At 32.5% G+C, this 12736-nt stretch overlaps 1 protein-coding gene across 1 annotated transcript; it reads left to right on the forward strand.

Moving 5' to 3' along the window:
* Positions 1–8369: 8369 nt before the first annotated feature.
* Positions 8370–9094, forward strand: LOC125841521 (uncharacterized). The gene has a single exon (XM_049520676.1). It carries the CDS (start codon positions 8455–8457, stop codon positions 9034–9036), a length of 582 nt encoding a protein of 193 aa, XP_049376633.1. The 5' UTR covers positions 8370–8454; the 3' UTR covers positions 9037–9094.
* The last annotated feature ends 3642 nt before the right edge of the window (positions 9095–12736 follow it).

Genomic DNA, 12736 nt, shown 5'->3' on the forward strand with positions numbered 1-12736 from the left:
ACAAAAAATTCAGATTCTATGTAGTAGTCCAAGGGAGATTGCCAGGAGTTTTCCAGACATGGATAGAAGTAATAAACTCAATCAAAGACTTTTCTACCCCACTTTTCAAAGGATTCAACTATTTCAATGACGCACTAGACTATGCTAGAGGAATCCTTGGGCCAAATTATTTCATAAGCCCAGCTTTAAGACAAACGACAAGACCTTTCTTGCAATACAATATTCAAAAGGACACTGACAAAATAATTTTTTACAATCATTGTTCTTCAATGACTGAAGGATTCAGAAGACTAAACCAGATAATTGAGAAATTAGAGACTGAGAAAGAAAAATTGACCCTACATATCCACTCATTACAAGAAAGAATAAAGTTTTTACTTGGGAATACTAATCAAACCATACCATTACAAATAAAAGACAACTCAGAAAAACCAAAGAGTTCTCCATCTCAATCCAAAATGGATAAGACGGGTGTACATTCCCCAAAGAATGTAGAAAGAGCTATTGTATCGGCTAAGGGTACAACTAGTCCCGTTCAAACGATAGCGGGTAAAGACTCATCAAATTCGTTGATGGCTGACACTTTGCCAAAAAGTGTAAGGATTTTGCCAACAAGTTTTAATACGGTCGTAAAAACAAGTAAAAAGACAAAAGGATTCTTGCAAAAGAGAAAAAAAAAATAAAAAGATCGAAAAAATAATAAAAAATTCCCTTTACAAGTTACTTACAGAAAAAACTAAAGAAGTTATACACGAAAAAATCATACGAGAAACCCCGAAACCAGACCCAACGAATTCTGAACCAGAAGACACAAGGAGTAGCAGTGATGAGAACGATCTATCAATAGATCAATTTACTCAACATTATGACCCAAATGAAGACAATAATTCAGGAATGAGTTTAGACTCCGTAGCACTACACAATTTGGATACCTAAAAGTATTACGTAAGCAATGATGTCAACAAAAGAAGACAAAAAAGACTACGTAAGCAATGACATCACAAGCCACTACCTATAAAAAAGACTCCACTCTTCAGAAACGGACAAGAAAAAGGATAATAATTTTGAAAAAAGTCTTTCAAGACCATGTGACGATGGGGCCCCAAGAGCACCCGACATCAAAGAAAGATTATCTTCAACATTTGAAATCCAAACTTCAAATCCGAATCTACTCCTATAAATAGAGACCATTTGCAAGAAAAAAGAAGTAGAGAGAAAAGAGTAAGAAGAGCATCGAGCAAAGAAGAAATATTAAGTTCTAGTTAGTTTTACATATTCCCCTTCCCTTTCACATATTTCCCTTCCCTTTCAAAAAAAAAAAAAAAAGAGTGAGTGTTTGTGTACAAAAAGTGTGAGTGTTTTAATTTTCAAGTAGCTGCAAGGTCACCCGGGGACTCCTGAAAGGGAAACCTCATTCCTACCATTATCATGTAAGTAGTTATCAGTTTTCTAGATCTTAGTAAGTTTCTCCCTATATTATGTATGCATTATTATGTACTGTTATTATAAATGTTTAATATGATGTTTATATTACTATAATGTTCATATACTGTTTAAATTACTCTTAGTAAATGGTTATTTCCTTATCTTCTTAGTTTTCCAGACATGGATAGAAGTAATAGACTCAATAAAAGACTTTTCTACCTCACTTTTCAAAGGATTCAGCGATTTCAATGAAGCATCAACATTTTGATCAAGATCAGTGAATTTCTATATTTCAATTTTTATGTTCTTTTAAATTATAGCTCCTTCCAATGCTAGCGCAAAAGTCCTGTAAAGTGTAACACATATATTACTAACCATCATGGTCAAATAACTATTATTTGTGGTCAAGCTTATTTTGCACTCACAAAACCATGTAAAGATCTATGAAAGACGTGAAAAATGTGTTGACTGTAAATGTGCTAAATTATTAGCACCAAATGCACGGTGTAATAGCATAATTATACATTCAGAACCTATTCAAAGCAGTGAAGAAGATAATCACATTGAGAGCAACTTACTTGAAATGCTTTCCGAACCATTCCAACATGTCTTGGTTAGCCTCGCCAGATGATTTTACGTCCATTAACATGTACCTCTCTCTTTGCCAATTCTGAAAAGTAAAATTTGATGAGTGTTGTGAAATCACAAAGTGGACACCATGTAAATGCTCCCATTTTTCTACTCGCAAAGACAAAGTGGATTTGTTCAATTTGCACATGTTTCCAGTATAAAAAAGAATGAGAAAAAAGAAAAAAATTCAAGGACATAAGCAAATAACCCATTGAGAATTGCAGATTCTTCAAGCAAATGAGCGTTGCCTGTCTCCATAGTACCTGAAAGCAAAAAAAATAATCATGTTATAGATTGGCATTAGTGCTGAAATGAAGGCATTTTAAAATTGAAATCGTTTATCTACTCCATCCGAGGAAAGCTCATATCTTCTAATACTTTTGCAATTAAGTTCACCATCTTTAATTCATCTGCAAAGTACTCATTGACTGAGTTTCTTTCAGTATCACAAAGAGTAAACTGTTGTCCACTCTAGAGCTTTAAAAGACATAAACCAAGCAAGTTTCGCACTACCTTGTCTGAGCAAAAATAGGGCAAATAGGAAACTACATAGACCTCACTCTTATCAACTAAATATTATGACGACAACGAAGACATTGAATGATCCAGTTTCCCGCATTGAGAACAATGAATCAGGTGCTTTCAAATGAACATCAAAACATGCAAAGATTGCCTGATATATGGACTGTGTGATATGATACAACTGCTCTAAATTACTTTAAATTCAAAGTCACAGAGGGCGATGAAACTATAATATATTATCTGCAAAATGATATACTAACACTATAGATAATATCTATGTTCAGAGTAGAGATCTAGAAGACACAAACCACAAATCAAGCTCACTCTAATCAACTAAGTTTCAAGATGATATCTGACTAATATATGAACTGTCACATAGTTGCTTTAAACTAATCAAATTTCAAAATTACAGAGGGCAATGAAACCACAGTGACCCACACGATCACATCAAGCTGTCCACAAATATAATACAGATAAAAAATAAAAAAATGCATACTGCTCTAAAATAATTACATTTCAAAATCTCTGCGTGCCTTGACAGTTCAGTATCCTAGTAGATACGAAGATAATACAGATAAAAAACCTTCAAATAGAAACTCAACTGTTCTATAAATAATCAAATTGCAAAATCATAGAGAGCGATGACACTACAATATCCTAAAAGATCACATTAAACTATCCACGAAGACAACACATATAAACAACCTCAAGAAAAATAATAATCAAATTACAAAACCACTAAGAATGCTGGCTATAAAGTATCTTAGACGATCAAATTAAGCTATTCATAAATACAATAAAAGTCCTCAGATTGCTCTTAAATAATCAAATTTAAAAATCATATAAATCGATGGCACCACAGTACTCTAGAATACCACATTACGCTATCTACGAAAACAATAAAAAACACTAAGATTGCTCTAAAATAGTCAAATTTCAAAATCACAGAGAGCGTGAAACTACAGTATCTTAGATGATGACGTAACAATACACAAAGAGAACACAAAAAAAAACACTTTAGACGTGCAACTGAAGAATTGTTGTTGAGTTGACGGATAAAGATCTCCTTGTAGCTGTAGAAAGTGTTGATAATAAGACTGAGAAGCTGATTGATCTCAGCTCGAAAAGCAAACGTCTCTGTGTCCAACATTTTTTGTAGATCTAAAGAGTTGTTGCTACTACGAAAAAGAATCTCAGGCGAAGTGAAACATAGAGGGACTCAAAAGCAAGAGAGGATTTATGGACAGTTTTAAGCAACTTAGTATCGAGGGCTACTTACTTGGAATGCTTTCCGAACCATCTCAACATGTTTTGTTATATCCTCGTCAACTAATTTTACACTCATTCACATGTAACTCTCTCTTGCCAATTCCCAAAAATAAAATTTGATGAGTGTGTGAAGTTACGAAGCGGACACCATGTAATACTCCCATTTTCCTATTCCCAGAGATAAAAAAAAATTGGTTCAAGTTGCACCTATTTTCAATACAAAAGGAAATTAGAAAGAAGAAAAGATTCCAAGGACACAAGTAGATATTCCGTTGAGAATTACATATTTCTGAGAAATTATGAAAAAGAATCCTACAAAACTTGATACTCCAAGCAAATGAGTGTTGCCTATCTCAATTAACTGAAAGCAAAGAAAACACTCATGTTAGATTGGCAAGGACTGCTGAAGCAAAAGGCATATTAAAATTGAAGTTGTTTATCTACCATTCGATGCCGCACCCGTTTCACGTTCTTCAAATATACACTACTTTTGGAGAATCTAACATGAACCCATTGCCATTTTTGAAGAGTCCAAACAACATTCGTGAAAACTGAATGAAAAGGTCAGTCTCACAAAAATGGACTCACTCCTCTAGCATATCTAAAGACTAAAAGTAATCAAGTAGTTCGTCAAAGAGAAGAGCAAGATGCAGATCAATTTAGGGGCCAAAGTGTTTTGAGTCATCAATAAATTTTGCCCATGAAGCGTAAAACTAAAATAGCTCAGAATGCAAGTATTTTAATCAAACATTCAAAAAGATAGTTAATTGGCTTGAAGATTGGATATAATACATTAAGGTTAATTACTTGTATTCTAATTGGCTTGAAGATTGGATATAATACATTAAGGTTAATTACTTGTATTCAATTAGGTGAGTTTAATCAACCAAATGTGCCACAATCCATAATTAGTTGGAGTATCTTCTATATGCCCATTCACTTATTCATAGACAAAACTATGAAAGATGGAAACTTTGAGGCAACAATACTTTTTTGGAACGAAGATCGCGTCTCCCTCTTTACTCTTTTTATTGTTATTTTTTTTCTTTAAGCTTTCTAGTAAATCCTCGGCTCTATCCTCCTTTAGCCTTCTTTTGTACAAATTTGATAGTTTTTTGTACAATTTGTTGAAGCCAGAGTCTAAATGATAATATCTATGCTGAAAATATGAATACTAAACTGAAATGCTATAAATGAAAGAGTGATTTTACTTGATACAAAATTTCAACTTCTCTCAGAATGTGGTTCATTCCAACCTTATAACCCAAGAAGGAAGTTACCTTACATGGTTTGCTTGTGTCATCCTTAGGCACTGGAAAAAAGGGAAAAACAAATTAAAATAGATGACGGATAAGGAAAAGCTTAAATATTTACTAAAAAGTAAAATGTGCAGAAGTTGTAAAGAAGCTAAAAGCCAAAAAAAAAAAAAGAGAAGGTTGCAAATGGTAATTTGCATTATGCAGCTTTTGGTAACTCAAAGATCTTGGAACATATTAGAGAACATACTTATGTTAAAAGTGATAAATTCAAGAGCTGAATCCTACGCTAGTTTATTGTCTTTTTTAATATTGTCACGTTTGAGTACAAAGAAATTTATGCTATCAGATAGTTTATGTTCAATAGGTTAGCTCCGATGTAGGTGCTTATGGCCTTTATTGATTCAAAATTAGAAAAATAAAGTGCAATTCACTCATCAATGTTCTCTTTATATATGAATCCTTGGCAACGATTGTTTGGCATATGGAGGATGCAAGAAAGTTATCCTTATGATTCACTCTCTATACTATCTCATGAATTAGAACAGGTTCATATAATTAAAGATCAATTCAATCAAAATAATGTACGGTTTGTAAATAAATAACAAACATAAAGATTTTCTTAGACAATCATTAAACACTAAATCACTGGAAGGGTCTAATAAGGCCGCAACTAAAAGATGGTAGTATTTCATGAATCTAATTTGACGAATTTTACTCCAAAAGATAGAATTCATCTCTTCTGTCAAAGTCGAAGCCTTAAAAGATTTGCAAAACTCTCACCTTTGGAGCATGATCAAGCTTTAGGTTCAAATCTAAAAACATTATAGTCTTTTCAGATTTCGAAAGTCTTAATAGAAGAGTTTTTCTGCAGGGATTAATAATATCACTAACATTTTTGTGAATTGTGATTTGCCTCTTCCAAATAGAAGCTACCTACATATAAATTTATAAACATCCTATTCATTTTCATCAATTGTAATACGCGGTGAAAGTGAACTCAAAGTTCTCGAGATGAACAAACTTTGTTTCAGTATAAGTAGTCATCGAGCTCTTAAAAAAATATTACATGAGAAAGCAGACATTCATATAATTCCACTGTTCACTAAAATAATATCTACAATGCAATTCTGCTTAACATGATATTGAAACCTTAATACATAACAACACCACACAGTAGGAATGAGCTTAGAAGCAACTACTTCCCCTGTAATGCTTTCAATTTTTAGAAATATGAGCAAGAATTGGTGAAACACTCACATTCAAGAAACTTTAAACGACAATTAAGAGACATGCATGAAAATTGATGAGAATAAATTAATAAGAGAAGTACTAAATTAGCAGTACAAAATAAGGTACGGGACTTCCTGCACATTATCCGGTTCAATCTCGACCTATCAAAATTTCAGAAAAATAAACTGACGAAAAAAAAGGAAAAATGCAAAGAACTCTTTGACCAACCTTCTTCAAGGAATGCATCAATTTTAGACACTTCTTCATGAGAACTTCAGCAAATTTGGAGCAAAGGATTGCATCAATTTTTTTTACAAAGAAGAGAGAGGAGTGGAACTGTAGAGAAGCCTTGAGAAATTTGGGGACTAAGTGAAAAATAAATGTCTCTCACAAAGATAAAAAACAAATAAGGATGTTACTACGTGTCTGCCAGAAAAAGGAAAATTGGAGGGCATTGAACTTAAATACATACACTTGTAAGCAAGAAAATGCAAGTTTATGGTACAATTTTTGTTTCTTTCAGTACAACTATTTGATGTTGTGTTAGTCCATTTCTTGTTCACTTATAAATAAGGGTAATATATATATATATATATATATATATATAGTGGCGTACGCAGGATTTTTTCAAAGCGGCGTCACCATTTAAGGAACAAAAATGGCTCAAGAAGAAAATCAATGAAGCTTTTGCTTTAGACCCAAAAATTTGAGGCCCGTTAATAGTGAACTTTATGAAAAAAATATTTTTCTTAAAAATATGAAATTTTAATTGAATTAATTTTTAAATTTTTTTTTATGTATTCTTTAAATTAGATAATATTATAGAATTTCTAATTAAATCACTCACATCTTCATATTATTAAATAAAGTTTTATACAACATTATTTAAAAGATTGTATTGCAAATAAAAGATTAACATCTTTAAAGCTTAATAAAAATTTAATAAAGCTTGATTCAAGTACATTACTATCTTTCTCTCCGACGAAATTTCATATTTTGAAAGGTATACATAATTTCCTCAATAGAAACATGACTAAATAATTTTTTTTTTTATATATAAATTGACATTTGTAATTTTTTTTAGAATAATAGCTCTCCATTACTGCACAATTAAATTTAGACTAATATGATGTAATTTGCACAATTAGTTATTGAGGATCAAATAATAGAGGATTGCAAATAGAAAAAATAAAATTATTATTATGAACAAACAAAAATTAAAATTCAAGCACATTATAAAATAAATAGAATAGCAAAAACATACTAACATGATATGGAGATTCGAGATGCTGAATAATGATAATGGATGAACAAGAACGACAAGAAAATTGAAGAAATTCAGAAGTAAATATATAAATATAAGGATTTAAGGAGTCAACACTATTTTTATTTAACTATAATTTTAATCAATAAATGACTCAAAGATTTTGAGTTTTATTTTAATTCTAAAAATAAAAAAGAGTAGTTAAATTTTGAATACATTAGAGTGGTTCGGTAGGTTTTTAATGAAGGGGCCTATTGTTTTGATTTTTTTTTATTAAATTGAAAAATAAAGTTATAAAACATGGTGAAAACAGCAAAAATTAAGAGAGAAGGAAAAAAACGTGAAAACAAAAACACCCACTAGAGAATTGAACTCGGGATGCAACACATTCAATACAACGCCTCTGCCACCTGCGCTAGGAGCATTTTCATGCAGGGGTGTCCTTTTAATTATTTTTACCTTCGATGCTTTTTTTTTTTAGTTTTTATATATAGGTATATTCCGTAAAAAAATTCGATGAAGCGTGACACAGCTTACATATACATAAATCCGCCCCAATATATATATATATATATATATATGTTATTTTGTTTCTTAAATTGTATATATATGTTTTTTACCCTTTTACTAAAATTTCCATATTTTAAACATTTTTCGGTATCAATTTTTAATTTTAATATAAGTTTAAGTTAGGCTTACACATTAGAAAAAAACCTAATAAATACGTATTTTCTTTCTTCAAATTGAAGTATTGAACAGAAAAATTTGTTTGTTTTACGTTAGAAGAGAACCCTAAAGAAATACCGATCTTCTTCTTCTAGTTCAACAGAAAATTTTGTTTGTTTTGAGAATATAATGGGGAAAAGTAATAGTCATCCAATGGACAAGGAGATGATGAACAGTTTGGTGAAGTATGTAATAGGGAAGCCTTTTCCTCGTAAGCATACTGTTATGGATGTCGATGATGTTTACGGAATCAGAGTATTGAGTCCATCACAAATCCTTGAATCTACCAAGGGCACAAATAGCAACACACGATTGTTGATCACTTTTCAGAATAGGGAAAACTGTAAAGTATTTGCTAGTAAAAAGGCCCCTGGGTTTTGGAAATCTACACCCAAACGCAAGTCAATTTTTGATGCCAACAAGAGACACATTGGCAACATCAAAATTTCGTGGTACTACTACTACAACGTCGATGATGGTAGAGACAAATCATCATCCAGATTGAGACAGAGTGAATGGCAGATTAGAGAATATTATCTCACATCCAAATATCTGCCCCAAAGCAAAGTTGAGAGGAAAAATGTCTTATTAACCATGATGATCAAGACCAAACCTGCTAATAATAATGATAATAATAATGACGAGAAGATGCAGAGGATTATTCTTGACAAGCAGGAGATTATGCAATCTTTACAATGCCTTAAACTTTAGTGATTGAACAATTGATTAGAGCCAGTTTCCTTTTTAGTTTATGTTAAAAAACATTACTGATCAATATTATCAGGTTCTAACTGCTGTTTACTAAGTTTTTTTTTTTCTTCTAAATTTCCTTTATGTTTTATTCTACTTACAACTTGTGTGTGAAAGTAAGGTTTCTTAGTCTTTTGTGTATCTGGGCTGGTCTAATCTCTCTTTTTTAAGCGTTGCATCTGATTGATGCCTTGTGATGCACATCTTACTTCATATATAAAATGTTTTATTCTGGTTTCTCAAACTCTTACGCGATTTAGCTAGTTTAGAATTTGAAAACACAGAATTTGGGAGCTTAACAGTATGTACCAAAAGCTGGTACACATCTTCCGATACTCTAAACTTTGCCATTTTGAATTTGGCAAAGTTTTCCTTTATTGTTTGTGCTTGTTGCTTAGTTATGGTCTTGTCAAAACTTGGAAGGTCTGGTCTATCTACGAACGATTTGTCTATTGTAGTTTTATATTAATTGTTCCATACTGCACTCTTCAAACCGAACCCAAACTTAACTTAGCAATTCTTCACATCAGTTTAACTTTATTTTCCCTTTTTGAATTATCCCATGAGTTTTAACTTGCTTCCCTTTGTTTTTCTAGTATCATCTAGCTTAACTACTAATTTAGGTTCTAATTATCAATGAGTTTAAAGTCGGAGAGTTCAATCATTTGCAAGCATAGTGATAATATCCGAAGAACTCTACTCTCTAAGTTGCTCTTAATTTTTAATTAGGTTTCTGAACTAATTGTTTCAGTGTTAGTTAGTGCTTCTACTTGGTTTTGTTTTGGTACATTTGCTTCTCTATGAATATCTCTTTGCCTCACTTAGAAGGTTATTTGGAGCCTTGTTGGCATTTCAAAGTTCAAATCACCCAAAACACTTTTTTCAAATCTGCAAGAGCTGGGAGCATGTGAAAGTGACTGGTTCTGCACCTTCCCTTTTTTCTTCAATATAATTTTACATCTATTTAGTAATCAAGCTTGTGTTTGTTCTGACATTTCCCTCAACACTTAATTTTCACACATTGTTTCTTTTAGTCCATATGCATTTAATGGTTCTTTGTTTGTGTACATTTCTTGTAGAGAGCAAAGCCAAGATGACAAAGAAAGCTGAGGAACTTCCTTTTTTTTTGGCGAGCTTGAATATGCATAGAATGTCTTCATTTATGTTTTTTTTGTCCAGCTTGGCGCTGTTATAACTTGTTATGCAGTTATTTGTGCTTTTACTTGGAAGTTTTTACAAGCGATATGAACTCCTGTGCTGGTAAGAGCTATATGGCTCAAAAGGGAAATATTGCATCAATGCCTCGACTGAAAGAATTTTAATAGTAATATAATCCATTGTTTGCTGAGCTACAACAGGGGAAGTTAAGTTTTACAGTGTCTTCACTATTTTATGGTTTGGTATTTGTTTCTATATACTCGATCCCTTTGCTTTAAATGGAATCTGAAGATATTATACTACAGTGTGTAAACTGGTTGGTCGACTGTTCATGCTTCTGAAGTGAGATATCAGCAGGTGGTTCTATGATTCTATCAGCCATTCATACTGCCCTTGAGGTGCATTAGACATCTTAAGGGTGTATATCTTCTGGTTTGTGGGACTTGAATAACTCATTTGTCGAAAACTTGCCGAGGATAAAGATGATAATGGTTTGCAAGGTGCAAAGATGTTCCCCAGATTTTACCATGCAGGCGTATGTTTTCTTCTCCCTGTTGACTATTGATCGACAATTCAACATTCTACTGGGGAATTTATGAGTCGAGACTGCAATTTTCCTCTTTCATATATCTAATTAATCTCCTTGAAATGTAAGAATATACAAAATAGGTCTTTATACATATTTTAATGTTATACTGTTATTTATGTGGTAAATAAATAGGAGTAATCCGTTACTGAATATTAAATATTAAACCGAATACATGTTTAGAAACTATGTAGTCAAATGCACTAAACAAAAGCATTGAACATTTACTAGAATGGATGATGTTCACTAACATTATGCAAAAAGGAAGTGAATGATTCTACTGTTAGCTCCTGCTAGATATGAAATTATTTTTGCACTGCGTACCAGTGAGCTTTAGTGGCATGCTTGTTAATTGGATGGGTCTCATTGGGTAGTCGAAGTCTAATTTAGGTTTGCATTTCATTTCATTTTATGTTGGTAAATTATCCTTGTGAGTTCTTAGCTGTTGTCATGATGAGAGAAATGACCCTTCTTAGTCCTAAGTTCATTTTACTTTGTATCTTGTGCTATCTAAACAATGGTTTTCATAAAAACTCTGATGAGCTACTCCAGCGTATATCAATGATGATTCTTGAGTCTATGGCTTTTCTTTGTCAATTGAGTTTGGAAATAGTGTTGTATAATCTGTTCATATGTATTGTGTGGCATCAAATTCATCCTCTCCTTGTGGAAGAATGTGTGCAAGGAGATATAGCTGATCCATAAACTGAAACGGTCGCCTTACCAGCCCATTGAATTCTTATTGTTATTGCCTTGCCCCAAATGGCACTCCTAATATCCTAAAAGCGTAGTCATTTTTACTTATCAACCCAAAACACGGAATATTTTTTTACTATATTTTCTAACTGTGTTGTCAAAGTTGGCGTTTGAGCCCTAAATGTAGCAAACTCTAAGGTGGTGAGTTTGTGAAAATGCCATTGACACATGCATCTTGGCAAAAGCAAATGGCAAACCAACCAACCAATGTTTTGTTTGAGAACACATAAATTTTTGAAGTTACATGAGTTCTGAATTGGTAAATAATAATATATAGCCAAAACAAAGCGTTCTATTAATCCTTAAGAAATGCCAGAAATTAATAAGAGTCTGCCAAGTCCATGATTTTTGCAGATGCTAAACTTTTTTTTTTGAGAAACGAATGCTAAACTTACTTTTATTTGTACCTGGCTGGTTTATGTACCTTTCTGTGAGGAATTAATATGTGATTTTTCTATGAGGATTTAAGACCAATTGCGTTTGGCAATCATCTCCACGTTTGTCCATTTTGTCATAGGCTCCGAACTTTATGTCTTCATCAACCGTCGTGGACTGGATCAGCATGTTGTTCCTGTGTGATTCCTTCCAATCGTGGAGATGAACAGAAATCGTCTCCATGTTTTTCCCTTTTGCATATTTTTCAATTCTCTGATTTTTCAGCTTTTTGCTCTAAACTTGGTCTTCCTTCAAATTTTTTGATACATTTATTCCTTTGTTTCCTTTTTTAGTTCATAGACCTGAGAGGCTGAGACCAACAAAATAAGTGTTAGACCTTTACTTATAGAGAGGCTACAATTCAAGTAATAAACATTAGTTCCCAACTTATCAACTTCCTCAAGCTTAAACTTTTGCTTATACTTAATCATCAAACAAAACAAAATAACGAGAATATTTTACACATTAAGCACTCAAGTTTCTTATGAGTTCGGTCGCTATCAACAATTTACATCAAATCACTCGCATTCTCAAGTCTCAACAAGTCTTTTTTGTACCTTTCCTCAACTAGGTGGACTATTCCAAAATTCGACCATCAGATCTGACCCAGACTTACACCTCGAAATATATTTTTCAAAAATAATTTTTTTTTTTTTTAAAATTGACGAGTGGGGTGGGGGTGGGGGTTGCTGGGAAGGGGGCGGCGTAAAAAATGATTTTTTTCTT

This window comes from Solanum stenotomum, chromosome 10 (assembly GCF_019186545.1).
Source record: "Solanum stenotomum isolate F172 chromosome 10, ASM1918654v1, whole genome shotgun sequence".
NCBI lineage: Eukaryota > Viridiplantae > Streptophyta > Magnoliopsida > Solanales > Solanaceae > Solanum > Solanum stenotomum.

Excerpts from the sequence above, each read along its gene's own strand:
- LOC125841521 (XM_049520676.1), top strand. The coding sequence starts at position 8,455 with ATGGGGAAAAGTAATAGTCATCCAATGGACAAGGAGATGATGAACAGT.